General features: G+C 49.9%; 2 protein-coding genes across 2 annotated transcripts; one reads left to right on the top strand and one right to left on the bottom strand.

The window, feature by feature from the left end:
- Positions 1-7,724: 7,724 nt before the first annotated feature.
- On the top strand, positions 7,725-9,649 carry LOC131215434 (probable cytochrome P450 9f2). Its single transcript, XM_058209823.1, has 2 exons — positions 7,725-8,038; positions 8,120-9,649. Exons 1-2 carry the CDS (start codon positions 7,827-7,829, stop codon positions 9,525-9,527), a joined length of 1,620 nt encoding a protein of 539 aa, XP_058065806.1. The 5' UTR covers positions 7,725-7,826; the 3' UTR covers positions 9,528-9,649.
- Positions 9,650-9,733: 84 nt separating this feature from the next.
- Positions 9,734-13,338, bottom strand: LOC131216619 (helicase POLQ-like). Its single transcript, XM_058211155.1, has 4 exons — positions 10,821-13,338; positions 10,380-10,763; positions 10,191-10,325; positions 9,734-10,071 (listed from the first exon to the last, which is right to left on the bottom strand). The coding sequence occupies exons 1-4, from the start codon at positions 13,185-13,187 to the stop codon at positions 10,000-10,002; spliced, it is 2,958 nt and encodes a 985-aa protein (XP_058067138.1). The 5' UTR covers positions 13,188-13,338; the 3' UTR covers positions 9,734-9,999.
- Positions 13,339-18,021: the final 4,683 nt, after the last annotated feature.

Genomic DNA, 18,021 nt, shown 5'->3' on the forward strand with positions numbered 1-18,021 from the left:
CCGGGGGTTTATGCCGTCACGGGTCATAAACACCGGCTGCCGGCGGGCGGATACGTGCGGGCCGGGAAAAAGTATAAAACCTTCCCCGTAAAGACAAGCCGCCGCGCCAAACGACTGGAGCAGAAAGCCGGCCTCCGCTCGCCTCCGACCGGGGGAAGCTTACGTGTAACGGTACCCGGCCCGGCGAGCGGCCAAAGATTTCACTCCGCGGGCTGCGGGTTTTTGTTTCCCCTTTTTCGAGTGACCATTTTTCGCCATTCTTCGGCCAAGCCGGTTTTAGTTTGCTTGAGGTTTTTCCTTTTCACCCTCGATAGGCTTCCCGCCCGGGTGAACATCCTTTCCTTTTTAAGCGTAAGCCGCTTTTGGAGAGGATTTTCGCAGGCCACCACCAGGGTGCAGGGTTGCGGGGACTGCGGTTGGCAAGAGGTCGGAACAAAACAAAAAACAAGAAGATCCCTGAAGAATGTACCGAATAGTTAGAAAACCGAGGCAGGGATTCTATCTGCTCACTTTCACTACGCCAGATTCGGAAAGGATTTTAGCCACGAAAACGTTGTTCGACCACAGCCGCCCCATTAAAGGCGTAGAGCGCCCCCCAAAAATGCGACCCCGGCACGCAGCCATCCGGGTGAATGTTGAGGAGCCCGATTGAGTCACGGCAAGCCATGCGTCACGACATACGATCGGGCCACAAGAATCGGGTATGCGTCACCGCCGCCACCGAGTTCTTTGAAGGGAGCGCAAAAATCGAGGCTCATTGAAATCCGATCTGCTTGCCCGCTAATGGCCGGTGGGTAAATGGCGTGAAGAATGTCGTCGCCAGTGCGTCGTCGTGGCGCGAAAAGACGGTTTTTCGGCTAATTTTGTATCGTGTTTGGCAAGTTCACGACTACACCGCGCAAGAAGGAACCGCCAACCTGGGGTGGAGCAACTTCCCAACAACGGGGATCCCCCCCTTTTGCTGTGAACAAAAACACCCAAAACTGCAATTACGCAAAACTCTCTCCCTCTTGCTCACCCGCTCACCCTGGGAAACCTTGAAATTTATTTGGGCTGCACGCGCGAAACGTCACACTGCAACGCCAAACGCCCTGAAAAGCGCGTCCGAAGAGGCACAACAAAAAAAACGGTCACCGCAACAACGTGTTTCTTGCGTAGTACGCGTGCTGGGTTGGCGTCCCAACGCAATAAGCAGGTTAGGTAAAGTATTGGGGCGAAAGAAAAGCGGCGTCCTTGGGGGGGTGTCGCAGCGTGGCGCGCGAAAACTGTTAAACTTTCTGCCGGGTGACAGATGTGTTTCTTCGTTTTTTCACGTTTTTCGGCAGTGGTGACAAAACATTGGGTGGTAGAGTTTGCAAAAACCCGAAACTCTGTTGTCCGCTCCGTTTACAATGGGGTAACGGTGATGGCGCGATGGATATTAAGATTAATGGTTAGGCTATCTAGCGGGCCGATTAACGGGTTTAAATGATACACTTTAATTTGTTTTTGCCAAACATTCTGCAATACCTCCTGCAATAACTAGAGCGAACTCTTCTTTTAAGTTAAGTAAGTTGTGCTAATAGTGTCAGCTGTAATGCAGTTGTGCCGTTAAAGTGAGTATATAAAAGTTTTTTTTCCTAAATCACAGTGAAAGGTTTTACGGTAAGGAACGCGCTTTAGGGCAGTTGGTGAGACCAGCTGGGAGTTATCTATTACAAACTCCTGTAATACATTCAGACGGTCTACGCACAACTGTATAAAACCCCATTGATAAGATCGAAGAACCAACACGGCCACCTTCTATTAGCTTCTCCACTTCATATTGTAAACGCCCTGAACGCCACTTAAAAAGCACGTAATTTAGTTGACCGCCAGTTGAAGGTGTACGAATGGGGTAATAATAAATAATTCGCCAAACAAATCACCTCGCCGTGACTCTCCTGAGTGGGTCCCCTAGCTCGGGCAATTAACCGCCACAAATGCACTTAACGACCAACCTTCACAAGAAGTGCAGAAGTTACGGTTCCTTTCGGGTTTCAGTTTCTCCTATTTCTCTTGAGCCGAAGGGAGAAAATCGTGAGCCACCGGTGCCGGTGGCCAGGATGGTGCGGATTGTGCACCCACGGCACGTAAATCAAGCCTTATCATCCCCGGCCACCTTTCACGGCAGCCGAGCGGGGTCTGTTTTCGCTCCGCGCATCATAAACCCGGTTCCGCCAGGTGGCCTAGTTCGGTCCGTGGTACGAAGTCGGCACGGCGGGGAACCATAATCTGAATGGCAAGAAACGGGCGCGCCGAGTACCGAAAAAACACCATCCCTCAAAGTGGCTCAAATTTACAGTTGGCGAGGCTCGAAGCGCCTTGCAAATGCGGCTTTATGGCGGGAAAGCTCCACAGTATGCGGTTTTGTGCGGTCCGTAGGATTACTTTTTCCGACCTCCGATCCAAACACAGTGGTCAACCTTTTTCCCCCCGAGCGGAGGCTTTGCTGTTTAATGACCCAGCGTGAGGGGGGCACGATGTGTGAGCATTTATGGCACCGATTGCGCCCCGAGGGCAATGAAGACTTCCTGCGAACCTCCCGAGCCGCCCCCTTGTCCTAAGGGGCCCGGTGGTGCCGATCGACCGGTGATGGCGCTCTAAGTAGCCACTAACGGCCACCACGACGATCAATACTGTGAGAGGCGACCGGGTGACACGTCAAGAGGCACACGGAGATGATGATGATGATGCAGGCGATGATGATGACAATCCACTTGATGGATAGGAGAGAGTTTTACCGCGTCCGTGCGACCGCAGGACCCGTTAGAGTCAGCCTCCCGAGTCACTCACTTGTGCGCCTGACCTTATTAGGTACGCGGAAATTTGTTGAAGGCCGGTCCTCCGGTGTGCCATTTAATTAGCGCCCTCTCCGTCCAGAGTGACCCAGAGCCGGCCACAGCAGCAGTGACATTAATTTCCATTACGCTTTACATTCCACCGGGCGCCCCCGGCACAGGCGAGGCCGTTAGATTCTATCGTCTTAATTTCCCGCAATCGGCCGGCGTATGATTAAAAACTTTTACTTCGACTGGGCGACTGAGCCCCGGGGGGGGCTTTCGGAGAGAGCACGGGACCGAGAAAGGGAGAGAAGAACGGTCACCTTCGGTAGGGCTAGCCTGCAGGGTACGCAGGTGGCAGTTTAACCAGAATGTCCCAGGTCCCAACCAGAACGGGCCGCAAATCGACTTCGTTGGCCTCTCGCGCATTCATTGACCTGGTTTCCGCGTTTACGCCGCTGCTAATTCCGCGCGTAGCCCGTTGATTGTTTATGCTCCGCCGGGTCCGCGGGCCAGGCCGGAAAGACGCTCGAAACACGCTCGAACTTTTCCCCGTTAGGCGAGGTGAGGCGTGTAGATGCGGGCCCAGTGGGCTTAGACAAATGGAGTACGGTCTCTCACAGCTCCCGACAGCCGGGTGCGGGTTTAATAAAACGAAACAACGATTGCCGGTGCTTACCACCCCGCACCTGGTGGGCTCGCGTACATAAAGGCATTCCTCTCGTCTCGCACATAACAGTTCTCCGCTGTGGCTGGCTGGCCGGGGCCTTAGAAGTTTAACAACCCGGTGGCTCGTGGTGCGGTATGTCCGGACCCGTGAGAAGCAATTGTCTACCGGCCGGCCATGTTTGGATGCTTTTCGCATACACAAGCGCGGACCGGAGTGTTGTTGCCCATTTTGTTGACCAATAATTTGGCCCAGAATCCCGGCTGCCCGTCCCGTTTGCCGGGCAGAATTGGCAAACCGGCGCCCAGGTAGATTCCGAGGCCCTTTGTCGGAGAAGAGAGTGGCACTGTTTTAGATGCCCTTTTGCCACGGGACGGTTTGTTTGCCGTCGTGGTGCTGCGACAAGACGATGGCTACAACCCCGCGGGCCAATCCCATCACCGCCGTTGATTCTGCATAAACCGGTTCAAAGCCGCGCGCATGGTTTCTCCCGGACGGCTTCTGATGTTTTCTTCTGTTTTTTTTTCGGCCGATTCGAGCGCATCGCGCCATGATGGTAGTGGTAATGCTGATGCTACTAAGTCTCCTAAGCTTTCCTTAACCCAAATCTTCACTTACCACGGTTCCTAATACGACTTGGATGACGGATCTCTGGAATTGCCCTTCGATATCAGAACCCACCGATAGGGACTTTTTCGCACTCGAGCCACCGACGATTAAATCCCGTTAATGAAGATCGCGATCTTCGCTCGGGACCGGATGACCGAAAGGCCCGGTTCGGGACCGGAATGCACACACCCCGAATACACGACGAACGGCGCACACGTATGCACACAATGCGCGATCCGATTTGGACGATCAAACGCGATCAATCGATACAACTTTCCGATGGCGCAGCTCGTAAACGACTCCACGCAGCAAGACTTCAGCGGACCAGCGGGGGGGGACCGAATACGCACAATGCCCAGCACAGAACACGCACAAACTGCAGCTTGACGTCGATCGCCCAAAAACGCATCACCCACCCACGTTGGTTGCTTCGCCCAAATAATGGAACTCTGGCCGTGCCTGCGTCAGTTAACCTTCTTTGTCTGGCTTCAACTTCCACTAACCCGGTTTTTTGTAGCGCACCAGCACTTCACGGACCGGACCATACTAGCACGCAGGGAAAGGATCCTCGCGCCGTTGGGCAAACGATCACTCCCGCGAGAAGTGTAACTGCCTGCGACGAGCAGATAAGCCGCACTTCGCGCGTGCCGTGCTGGATTCAAACGGGGACGCTACGCACTGCTGATACGGAGCCGACCTATTATTGCACTTGGGCCGCACCCGAACCAATCCCGTATGCTGGGCGCGCACGCTGATCTCCGACCGAGGATCAGGTCCGCGGTGGGGTCGTTGAATCTTTCGAAACGCACTTCCAAGCGCGGTCGAGGTTACCATACGCGTTTTTGACGGACGACCGTTCCGTAGGCGGAAGACCGTGTTTGGAAACTCCACCCGCACCACGTAGGTGGACTTTATGACTTCCGCCAAAATGCTGAATGCAGCCGAGATCGTGAACGCGGATCGCGGTTCTCTGGATCGGTTCTCGTCGTTCATCCACACCCGACACACACTTGGGACACGGTTTCTAGACACTCGATCCCCGATTAGACTGCCCAGACGGCGCAGGGTTCTTGGATTTCTTCTCCGGGAAGCTAATCTATTTGCTGCACTACTGTGTCCACACCACAACCCGCTACCTCCGACGTGACGAAATCAGACTCGATGCGCACGCGGCACGACGCGGAACTCGGCGGACGGACTCGTTTCAACTGTTGGAGTGTTGGAGCGGTTGATGCGTCCCGCGATTGCCTTTTGCCATTTCCTACGCGCACCATGTCTTCGTCGCCTTCGTGCTTCTGGCTGGAAGTTTGGCCTGCCCGGTACACACCAACACAGAACCGCCACATAACACCAACACTGCGCCGCGCAGATCATGCTCTTTGGAACTATGCTCGCTTTCCGTTGCGTTCTTTCCTTGTTCGCACGGTCGTGACGCATACATACAATGCGCCGTCTCTTTCTGGCCACCTCCGCCCTGTTTGTGTGTGGGTTGCTGTGATGGGCAGCATTGGTATGGTTTCTGCGATCGTCCGGATCGCACACAACCACACCGGCCCAGCGAGCATAACTTTGTTGGGCCACACACAAACTCATGTGATTCGGCCGCCCGGTGTCTTCGGTGTGACAATCGCTTTCAGGAAAAGTGAGGGAAATGGGAACATTGGGCGCTGCACACTGCTGTTTGTAGTGTACTTTGATTACTAGCTCCCAGCAGGATTGTGAGCCTGGAACAACCAGAAATTAATGAAAGTATGCTGGTATCATCTTATGCTACTCACCTCAAATAATCGGCAAACGTAGCTCAGAGCTTCTGTCTGTTCAAAAAGAATCTGGAGATAACTGAAAAATAACAAAAAACTTTAGTAAACAAGTACAACAAAAATAAAGCTGTGCGACAGAACTTTACCCGTTAAGAAGCACACGTTGCAATTGCAAATTATTTGCACTGAATGTCACTTTTGAACGCAGTCGCGGTATTCAAGGGCTACTATGCTCAGAATGATTCAGAGACGACGAGCGCGACCTAACACTGGTAGTCAAAAATCACAATAAAATGCAAGAGTTTAAAATACTTCGACTCCACGTTGAATAAATACTTACCTCGAAAAAGTACGCATAAGTAGTGTTGCAATGAAATGTGAAAAGATAATTAAGACCTTTGTAAATGGTTTATAGTGGCCTAAGACAATCAAAGCTGAATCCAAGGTACTTCAAATAATTCAGAGAAAGTTCTCAAAATCAATTTGAAGCTCACATTGTTGGTACAGCACAGTAGAAATGCATGAAAAAAGAAGATGGAACCACTAATCCCACAGCTCACCAAGCTATGCTTGCGTTACATTGAGAAATGCGGTTCTAGAACGTACCGCCATCTGACCACCCTTTAGTTGGTAATCTGCAAATGGTTGGGCTTATATTTACGTTGAGGCAAAAGAATATATAACTTTCACAAATGTGTTCATTAAGTTTTTTTCCCACATTTGCAGCAGATCCACAGCAGTTTCATTAATCTTATCAAAGGAGGAAAGCTAAGCTACACCGACAGGCCCTAGGTTAGTATGTAAATTGTGTTGTGATCGAATAAAATATTAATATACCATAATTAATAGTTATACCAGAATATACCATAATTAGAGTTAGAAATCACTTTGTAGTAGTAGTTTCATCAAAACTAGAAATGCAAACGAGCATCTTGCGAAATGGACAGACATCTGATGCAACACACAACGAACGAAGCCAAACATCGTGTCCCGCAGGGTGTGTTTTGCCGGCCGATAGACAGCATAGGTGTATCTTTTCCGTGCCACACTTATCACGGCCATATAAGGCGTACGTCGCGTCTATCAGCTGAGAACGAACATGGTCCCCCTTTTTTGGCACAATTTAAAACAATCCAACGGCGCAATGCTATCGGCGATAGATAAGCAAAGTGAGAACACGTTGCGAAGACCGAAAACCGTCGAACAAAAGTAATGACGAATCATGTCCGAATGCTTGCAAATCATTCAATCAGTTTATCAGTACAAATTGAAAGGAATTCTTAAGTCTTAAAAGTCGAAAGACTTTTAAACTAGAGTTGAATGAACCGCCGTTTGTTGCCTAATGGATTATGGTCCTATCATCAATCGATGCTGATCCCATTGATCTTTGGGCCATAACCAGACCAGTGGTGCTATGCCCTTTCCACCCTTCTAATGATGCCCCAGGTGATATCACCCACCGGCCGGAGATCGCGTCCTATCGCGACGTAAATAGCAAGTAGACATCTTCAAACAACAACACGCACCTTCCATCGACCACAGCATGAGGTTGCCAATTTCAGACGCGAACGCGATTCGAAAACTCATTCGTCACGCCGCCAGTCAACCAATCAAACTCGTTTTTTGCCCAGACTCCAGCTTGTTGGCTTTTTACATACTCTTTGCTCATCGCTCTCACGCATTAGGCCGCGCCTCCCCCGCGCCGTGAGACGCTTCCACCTGACCGGGGATTCCGTCCCCCACCATTCCCCCAGTGCCGTCCAACGTTTATCTAATCGTTTTGGTAAATCATTAACACAACACCATCAAGCGGACGGAACAATTCCACACTATAAAACGTTCAGCCTTGACGCGGTCCGGTTTCAGTTGCGGTTAATTTGGGAACGCAATAGGAGCTCCGTTTTCGTCAGAAGTTCGCGTTCGTGTTCGTTTTGCGGTAGGACTGCGAGTTGAATTGGTCACATCCACGGCTTTGCATCGTGACCCAACATGGAGGTTGATCTGACGTACCTGTTGCCGTTCCTGGCGATCCTCGCCACGGTGTATTACTACCTGACGAAGAACAACAAATACTTCCACGACAAGCCGATACCGTCGTTGGCGGTGGAGCCGCTCTTCGGTAGCACGCGTCGTCTTATGTTGAAAAAGACCTCGTTCCATGACTTTATCATGGATGTATACAATAAATTCCCGACCGTAAAGTAAGTGTGAACGAACGGGTTGTGTTAAGTAGTAAAATGGGCCACGCTCACCTGTGCTTTGTCCCTCTCCTTCTTGTGTAGGGTGTTTGGCATGTTCGACACGATCACGCCAGTATTTGTGGTGCGCGATCCGGAGCTGATCAAGCGGATCACGGTAAAGGACTTCGATTACTTCGTCAACCACCGGCAAGCGTTCGGGTCGTCGGACGATCCAAACTCCACTACGCTGTTCGGTAAAACGTTGATCGCGCTGCAGGATCAGAAGTGGCGCGATATGCGCGCTACGCTTAGTCCGGCTTTCACCGGTAGCAAAATGCGCCAGATGTTCGACCTGATCGTCGAGTGTAGCACGAACATGGTGAAGTACTATCAGGGCGAGGTCCGAAACAAGGGTGGACCACAGGAGCATGAGATGAAGGACGTTTTCACGCGATTCACGAACGACGTCATTGCGACGTGCGCCTTCGGCATCAAGGTGGACTCATTGCGTAACGCCGATAACGATTTCTACACGAACGGCACGAAAATGATGGCATTCAATCGGACGAGCGTTCTGGTAAAGGTGTTTCTACTCCGTCTGATGCCAAAGTTGATGGCCAAGATCGGCATCGATGTGTTCGACAGGGAGCAGAGCCACTACTTCACGGAGATCATCCGCGACACGGTGCGAACGCGAGATGCACACGGGATCGTGCGTCCGGATATGGTGAACCTGCTGATGCAGGCCCGCAAGGGTGCGCTCAAGTACCAGCAGGAGGCTGCCGAACAGGCAACCGGCTTCGCGACCGTCCTGGAGTCTGAGGTTGGCCAGACGCACACCGGTGAGAAGGGGCTTGACATGACGGAAATGGAAATGGTGGCGCAGTGCTTGATCTTTTTCCTCGCCGGGTTCGATACCGTGTCGACGTGTCTGACGTTCCTGTCGCACGAGCTGACCATTAACCGGGACGTGCAGGACAAGCTGTATCAGGAGGTTCTTGAAACGAAAGAATCACTCGGAGACGGACCGCTCACGTACGATGCCGTCAACAAGATGCGTTACATGGATATGGTCGTGTCGGAAGCGCTGCGTATGTGGTCTCCGGCGCCGGCCACCGATCGCGAGTGTATCCGGGACTACGTTGTGGATGATGGCGAAGGCCTTAAGTTTACCATCGACAAGGGCACCGTGATTTTCCTGCCAATCTCCGGATTGCATCACGACCCTCGTTACTACCCGAACCCGAACAAGTTCGACCCGGAGCGCTTCAATGAAGAAAACCGCGACAAAATCAACCCTGGCGCTTACCTGCCGTTCGGTATTGGTCCACGCAACTGCATCGGATCTCGGTTCGCCCTGATGGAGGTGAAAGCCATCGTTTACTACATGCTGCTGGCGTTTTCGTTTGAGCGCACGCCCAACACACAGGTACCGCTGAAGATTGCAAAAGGTTTTGCCGGGATGCGAAGCGAGAAAGGCGTGTTTGTAGAGTTCCGGCCACGGAAGTAAATCGGATCGGATCAGCTGTTTGAGGCTCTAAAAGAAAACATAAACGTAATGTGTACGGACGACCGACGTGTCACGTGTCAAAGGCGATTAGTGCTAGTACTTAAGATAACGATATAACCTGTTTACTGCTTGTGTTATGAAGATAACAACGTTTATTGTAAATGCAGAAAAGAAAAAGAAAAATAAATATTCATATTGCCCCCAAAATATTCACTGGGCTCCTGAGCTTTGCCAAAACAAGCTCTAATTCATTACCAACAATCAAATTCTAGGATTGCCGACAGGATCTCGCGCCATCGGTGAGCTTCGCGAAGCAGATCCACAGCCGCTTGTAAGCGTCAACTTTGAGTTAATGCTTGTTTGAGAAGTAGAAAAAATGTCCTATCTACCCTATCCTATACCGTACACTGATCCTCTCTCCATCTAACGGAGAGGATAGCCAGGATTGAACACAGTTCGCCGATAGCGTCGTCTAAGGATTCAGCTGCGATAAATATTCCTCCGCTTGCTCACGAAGTGCGTCAACTTGTTCCATTAGTTTAGCCTGCAAGCAAATCGTTGCAAAATTCGGGAAAATGTAAACCTCGAAAGAAAGTTCCACCTGACGGTTGGTAGCGTAGAGGGCTCTTGAGGAGCATATTCTATGAAGAACATTTGACTCACCTTCGCACTGAGTATCAAGTGATTCGCCGTACGATAGTTCAAGTGTTCGATCGTTTCTACCAACTCCTTCGACTTGGCACGGGCGATCGAGGCCAGCGAGGTATATCCGGCACGGTACAACTGTTTCGCGCGTCCCTAGAAAATCAAACTATTAGTTGGTACTTTAATGCACAATTGTCCGATACGTACCAGCTTCACTGACGGTAGCTCCATCAGTGGCATTAGTTCGAGCTTGCAGCAATGCGTCAACCGCTCGATCATACCGGTGAGCAGATGTTTGAACGCCCACAGCTCCGGGATTTCTTCGCACATTCGCAACAAACTGTACGCGGAGCCTCCCGTTGAATTCATCAGTGTCTGAATCGAACCCGCGCTTACGTGGTATTTTTGAGCCACGTCCTGCACACTTTGTTGGCGCCACAATTCGTGCACGATCAGCACTCGAAAGAAGCGCACCACGGTGGACTGCGAAGCTTCCGGGATGATGCGCCGCGTAAGAATCTTGGCGATCAGCACGTTGGTAATGTGGTATCGTTCGGCCACGCGGAGCTCCTCGTTCGTTAGTTGGTTAATCTGGAACAAACGATTAGAGTCGATTAGAGGGAAACGACGAAAGGACGCCACGCTTACCAGAATGATTAAATCATCCGTTTTGAAGTGCAACTCGCGGCCATCTTCTAGCAGGATCAGATAGAACAGATCGTACTCATCAACAACGCTCAGCCGTTTGCCGAAGGTTCGCATCTCGTCGTAGTACCGGACCGCCTTCTCCATGTCGAACCCGGCCCGGATGGCGGCCTTCCCGAGTCGGTTAACCTCCAGAGGACTGCTTCGTTCGATCGTTTTAATCAACTTCCCCGGTTGAGAAGGATCCTTGTGGACGCGGATGAACGTCGGGGCCTTTGTCGATTCATCGCAGCCTTCGTCGTACAGGCGTGACACACGCTGCGGACTTTGGGCTGCCTCGAGCTCTGCCGTATTGATTTGCACGACCACATTGGGAGGATTACGCAAACAGCTATCGTGCCGCGCTTTGATCGCATTCCCCTGGTACAGCTGTGTGATCGTTTCGTCTGTGATCGCCGCCAAATCGAGCTGTCGACGGGTCGCCTGTTGACTGAGCAACGTGCTACCGACGAGCGTCTGGAGTGCGTCACGTGTCCCGCATATGTCCAACCCGATCGCACTGAGTATGAGAGACTTGAATTGGGCTCGCTCACCCTCCATTAGAGCCGACTCTGCCATATCCATCGGTGAGCACAGCATCTCACAAACCTGCGGAATGTCTCGCTGGGCACATACGAGAATGGCATCGCCCGTTTCACCGAATCCGGCACGTCCCGCCCGACCTACCATCTGCTTGTACCGACTGAGCGTCAGGAAGCTATTGCCAATGTACGGTGAACGGATGATGACACGCTGTGCCGGCAGGTTGACGCCCGCAGCCAGTGTCGAGGTGCATACGATCAGCGAAAGAACTCCGGCCCGGAATGCGTCCTCAATCGTGCGCCGTTCGTCTTGCGTAAGCCCTGCGTGGTGGTATGCGACACCGACGCGTAACGACTGTGGCAAGACCGGCGCTACCGAACCATCATCCTGAAGCGATTTGATGATCGTGGCTTTCTCCTCCGCCCGATGCGTGGCAAGTGTCGCCGGAAGGTGGTTCGCTAGCATGGCGCACAAATTCTCGCACATACGCTTCGTGGGACAGAATAAGAGACAGGACCGTTCGGGGATCACCTCCAGGATCAAGCCGATGATACCGTCAGGATCGATGCGTCGCAGTTCATTCGAGTAGTCGAATCGCAATTGGCGCTTATCGCCAAACACTTGCTCGGAGCGCTCCGCTTGGCCACGCACTTCGTATAACTCCTCGCCACACTTGACATACTCCTTCAGTTCGACCGGTCGGAAGTCACGGCAATAAACGTCCGCCAACATGAACCGAGCCACCTCACCGAGGTTGCCGATCGTTGCGCTCATCCCGACGATCTGAATGCCGGCCCGCAACGCCTGCGTTTTCGTGATTAGCATCTCCAAAGAGGCACCTCGTCTCGATTCACCGATCATGTGTAGCTCATCGATCACTATGAGTCCGATCTCGTTCGCACGACCCACCTCGATGAGGGAATCCAACAGCAGCAGCGACTTCTCGATCGTGCACACGAAAATCGTGTTCTTCTTGCGCCGTCTCCGGGGAGGACATTGGCCTTTCCCACCGCTATACTCCTCCAGCAGAAAGTTCAGCTCGACCGAGAACGGGCTCAGGGCGATGATTTTCTCCTGGGCGAGAGAAACGTACGGAACGACAAAGATTACATTCCGCAAACGACACAGCACTTCACGCAACATGAGAATCTCGGCCACGAGCGTTTTGCCGCCGCTCGTGGGTAGGGCGTAGATGAGGTTGCGCCGCTCCTGAACCGCCGGCAAGGCAAGGCACTCCCGTTGCCAATCGTACAGTTCGTCGATGCCACGAAAGTCACGCAAAATGCGCCGAACCGTTTGCGGAAGCCCGAAAAATGGACCCTTCTCTAGGAAGAGCGACGACAGGCGCGGATTGGCAGAGGGTTTAACGGACACGGGTTCCGATCGAGGGGGAGCGATCTCTTCATCCCAGTTTATGGCCGCCAGTGAGTTGGGTAGTTTCGGGGAACTGTTCACTGTTTCGTGCAACAGCTGATCGATGTTGGTCATGTCGAGCAGGGTTCGCTCGCAGTTTGCGAAAATCCGTTGCACGTCGCTCACCTGCTGCAGGAGCTGTTCGTTGGCATCGGCGAACGCTTGCGAGGGATGAGCATCGTTCCCCGTTCCTTGCTGGTGCTGTGATGCGCGTATAACCTCTAATTTCTCGTTACTCTCGGCCACCACCGACTGGTCGAGGCGCATGTACTGCGAGAAGATGGCTTGATTCGTAAACACCTCGAACGCTTCGTGCTCCCGTAGCTGGCTGCCGAAGAGCGTGACGTTACGGCCTGCCCCGCTAAGCTTGCGCATTTTCTCCCGAATGATATCTTCCGTGTCGAGTGTAACGTTGGCCCCTGGATCTTTCTGCCCGCACGGTATCAAGTCTAGCAGCTCATCATCATCGTCATCAAGTCCGAGGCCAGCACACGTTTGTGATTCGCGATAGTGGCTTCGCCTATCGAGACCATCCGTTGAAGACCCACCCGGGCCACTGTTTCCGTTGCCGGAATCATCATCGCTCGACGCTTTTCCATCCATACTCATCTGAAGCACAAGTATCTTTCGTCCACCGGCCGTCGATTTACGTCGCTTCGGAGAGCTGGGCCGCAGTTTCGGTTCTGCTAAAATGTTGGAATCAAGCATGAAACGTTTGTTCGAACCATAGGCTTCTGCGAGTGTCTACCTCCCATTGAAAGCGACCGTTTAAACTTGGCACTCGAATCAGTCGCTGGCGGTGTCAGTCGGGCCACAGGTTTGACTTGCCTCTCGATGCCATCCAAGTCGACCGCGTTGAGCATCGTATTGTCCAGCTCCATAAGCTGGGCCACTTTGGATTCATCTTTGCGTTTCGTTGTGCGAATGGCGACCGGCGTTCGAAACACGGAGGGGCTTGCGGGAGGCCCCGGTCGGCTGTTTAACGGTGTCAGCCATTTCCTGGGTTTTGCAGGAACGCCGACCGGTACCCGGAAGCTTCTATCGGTATGTCTAGACATTCTTCTAGACCGCTCTATTTTAGCTGTTTAAACTTAACATGATTTAAGCCGCAAAAATACAACCGTTCTCTTGGAATTAGCGTTATTGTTATTGCTACAATTTTGATCGAAACTGTCAAGAGACAGTTCCGCGTTACGCGTTACGCAACACACAAATGTGACAACAAAATTCAAATAATTGTAATAATTCAATTCAATTGAAATAATTCAATAAAGATAAAGTGAAATAAAAATAAAATAAGCGAAATAATAGAAAATAGAAATCTTGCTCTTATTCAATATCTTCATTCTTAGTCAAAATCTTGCATTTCCAAAACGAAGAAAAAACAAAGAACTTGAAGAAGGAACTTGGGTTTGAAATGTTTCACAACAGTTCCCAATCTCAATTCCAATCTTCTACGGTTACAACTTGACGAAACTCTTTTTTTTCGATGTAATTTTCATTCATATATTTTTAGTGAGAAAGAACGAACAACACTGCGGGGCCAGACGAAGCGCAACGTAACGTTTTCGGCATGTCCGATTAATGCCAAACTGCAGATAAGAGTTGATAGGTAATAACTAATAATTATTATTCCCAAAGATCGATCGAACAGGCCTCGTTTTTTTCAACAATTTTTTTATTTTTCATTGTTTCACTTACGAAAATTAGACACTCACTCTCTAAAGCCCTAGCTAAACACTAAACTAAACAACTAAAACACTCGAGCTGAAAGCGCACCAACAACTTTAACTTTAACGCCTTTATGAACCTTTAAGCTATAGCTTTATGACGACCTTTAACTGAAGCTAACTGTTTTACTGTTTTATTGCCTTAACAAACTAAGTTCAACCTGCAACACGAATCGTACCGATATCTCGATGACTCGAAAATCGAATCGTGGTGGTATTTCGTTGTGTTGTTTTAGGAATCCAGTTTTGATTCTCTTCTAATTCCCTAAAGGAGTAGCACGCGTAAACTTAAAAATGGTGCCAGTTCGTGTACCGTCATTCCTTGTCAGTTCTTGTAACAAAACAATGTGTCTCTTGACGAGCGCAATCTGGGAGCGCGTCCGCAATTTCTATTTCCTAGTAATTACCCAGTGCTGCTGCTGGCCCAATAGTGTGCTTAGCCAGGACAGTTCTTCAATGCAAAACCCCCAACGCACCCCTCTTATAGACTCGAAAACACGCTGTGTAGTATCGCCACTTCCTCCACTTCCATCGTGCGGACAATTTTGGTATTGATGTAACGCGCACGTCACGTAAACACGTGTTACGCCGTCGTATAAATAATTATAAATTCTCTTATTTAAGACTAGATTAACAAAAAAGATGGAAAGTAGAAAAATGCGTCAAAACTGTAACTCGACAAAAACGTTTATCAAAAAAGTTCAGTTACTAACTTTAAGTTGTTTTTTTTCTTCAAACTTCCTTCCTTTCTTAAGTAGTTAAGAGGGTTTCCGTAAGCGGGCGCACATGCTTTTCTGGTGCCGTTTTGCGGCCCACAGGATCGATATTCCTCTTGTGGATGTCTCAATCTTGACAAACTCCTCACCTCGCTCGAAGCACCCTTACACTGTGAGCTATGTTTTGAAAAATGGCTAATAAATGCAATGTTTAATCTTTTTAATGCATGTAAAGTTCAACGTAAGATGCGACGGGCAAGAGATGCACACGCCGCGCCCTCAACTAGCCCTAGGTCCTTCGTATTAATGAGATCGTCGTACAGTAATGGGAAACAGTAAAAGAAAGTAATCTGTAGCTATGCTGTATGCTTCGAAATCTATGCTGCTAGTATGCTTCAAACCATTATGCTGCTAGTATGCTTCGTTACATTGTAGTGATATGCAGTGTAATTGTAGTAGTAGTAAATGTCGATAACATTGGGTGATTTAAATACATTTCACATTTCAGGGTCTTCTTATCCTTTTCTCTACTTTCACTGCTGTATGCGCCGTTGTCCGGAGGATCGCGGAGCATTCATGTGTGATACAACCAATGGATAGAATAGTACGTTAACTTGAATGAATGCAGAGGTATCGGGCAGAGGTGTGAACCCCTTCTTGTCCATGTTTACGCTTTTATAAGCTTTGATATTCGTTCCTGAACTGTGCTTGTTTTACGGGGGAAGGTGGTTAGCCTGCCGCCCAATCTAGTTTTTGGTCCGCCCTGACTATTTCATTTCATCAGTACCACCCAGATTGTGGAGGCATTCCCCTATCCGCCACCTGGGGAGGCGCCCGATGGGAGACTAGAAACTCCACACGGGCTACTCGCTCCATGGAGAGAGTAGTGTCCATCGCAAAAGAAGCCCATATGCGTTTAGAAGAGGAGAACTCTTGAACTGCTACCAGGCCCTACCGGGAGTGTGTTGGGGGGGTTGAATTCAATCCTTGGTTTACTGGATGCGCCCGCACCGCAAGCGAGCGTGCGTCGGAATGCGCAGCACACAAAGAAACCTTACAGCCCTAGCACCCTAACAATACATATGTTTTTGCTGTGATGGCATCGCTCGAGCGTTTGATTTAACTGTAATTCCTAACTACTAATAAGTAGGGTTGCAAGTATGGTTCGTTCCATTTTAGTTATATGAAGTGTAATTGTAATTGTGATAAATGTAGGAATTATGGGGCGATTTTAATACATTTCACATTTTAATTAATTCCGAGTCTTTGTCATCCTTTTCTCCACTTTCACCCTTTTTCCAGTTCACTGATCTTTCGCGCACGCGCTCTTTCTCTGTCAATCGCGCCTGTTGCCTACACCCTACACCTTATATCCGGTACATCTTTGGCAAAAAACAGTTACAATCTAAAAACTTAACGCACTCTCCACAGCACACCTGTTCCAGTTTCAATTCTTCAACGCGCTTCGTTTGCGCTTTCTACGCTTTCGTTGGCTACTTCAGTCCGTCTTTGTATAGGTTCGTTGCATTTTAGTAATCATTTTGTAGTAAATATCTTGCTTCACACGCTTCATTTCTTCATGTTTAGCATTAGTGTTGCCGTTTTGGGGTCATTAGCGTCGGAGCGTTAGACACACCTGATGAGCTTCATCAAGTTCGTGTTTCTCTTCTTTGCCTTCATTCGAAGGATGACTTCAACTATTAGATGCATTTTCATATTGTTTTGTCACACTCTTCCCGCTGGTGTTGCTTACGAAATCGTTTAACTAATTAAAGCACCGCGGTCGGAGGAGCGAGTTGAGGTGAATGGAGAGACTAAGGTAAAATGGTAAGCTCGAACTACGTTTGTACGACACACCACTTTACCGTAAACGACATGCGACATGCGACACATTGCAGCTTGCGCACCGCGTTATAGTCGGTGGCCTCCTTGCGGCCGCACCGGCCTTCAAAGTGCGCGCGCATCGTGTGCGTATTTTAACGAAGAAATGATTAACGCATGGCGAAGAACCATTTACTACTAACTGATCTTCAAAACGTGGTCAATGTCGTCAATGTTTGGTAATATTGGTATGTGGCCATTGATATGTTTTCAGGAGAGTTTTAATGTTTCTTCCTTAACAAATACATCCAAAGATTTAATTCCAACCGTTTTCGGGGTTTTTTTTGTACATAGTATGTTATTTTGTATATAGCAAAAGGGAAAACTTCTAGCTGCGTGTACGCAAGAAAGAAAAATGTGTAAATGAATAGAAAATGAGCACAAGTTATGCGAGGAAGAGGAATCTTGTAAAAATGAAATGAATAATAATGAAAGAAAACAGCAAATTCAACAAACGATGCAAAGTATAGAAAATGGTAAAAAGACAAGAGCAAAAGAATCTAATCGTTGTGTGCTGCCGTTCCCTTCTCTCCGCTGCTGGCAACTCGCTCTCGCTGATTGATGACGTCGTTTACGGGGGTCTCCGTGTACTTGTCTCGCCGCAGATAAGACTAATATTTACAGTGCGCGCGCGACACGCAGTGAGACGGACGCGAGGAGAGCTGAATGTGCGCGACTGGCGCTCGTCACGGATATCCGCAACACCTTCGTTATCAGCCGATGGCGGCGTCGGGAAGGAGAACAGAGCAACAAGTAAAAAAAAATGCCAACGTCTTATCATTTTTCTTCTTCCCCACGATTCTCACTACTGCCTGCCTGCTGATTTCGCCTGGCCGGCCGGTTCTGCTGCCTCACATACGGCCGCCGGGCCGGGCCGGGCGA

This window comes from Anopheles bellator, chromosome 1 (genome assembly GCF_943735745.2).
Source record: "Anopheles bellator chromosome 1, idAnoBellAS_SP24_06.2, whole genome shotgun sequence".
In the NCBI taxonomy this organism is placed as follows: Eukaryota; Metazoa; Arthropoda; class Insecta; order Diptera; family Culicidae; genus Anopheles; species Anopheles bellator.

Coding starts and splice junctions, on each gene's coding strand:
- LOC131215434 (XM_058209823.1), top strand. CDS start 7,827: ATGGAGGTTGATCTGACGTACCTGTTGCCGTTCCTGGCGATCCTCGCC. Junction 8,039..8,119: donor AATAAATTCCCGACCGTAAA/GTAAGTGTGAAC, acceptor CTTCTTGTGTAG/GGTGTTTGGCATGTTCGACA.
- LOC131216619 (XM_058211155.1), bottom strand. CDS start 13,187: ATGCGCAAGCTTAGCGGGGCAGGCCGTAACGTCACGCTCTTCGGCAGC. Junction 10,764..10,820: donor CGGATGATTTAATCATTCTG/GTAAGCGTGGCG, acceptor CGTTTGTTCCAG/ATTAACCAACTAACGAACGA. Junction 10,072..10,190: donor ACTTGATACTCAGTGCGAAG/GTGAGTCAAATG, acceptor ATTTGCTTGCAG/GCTAAACTAATGGAACAAGT.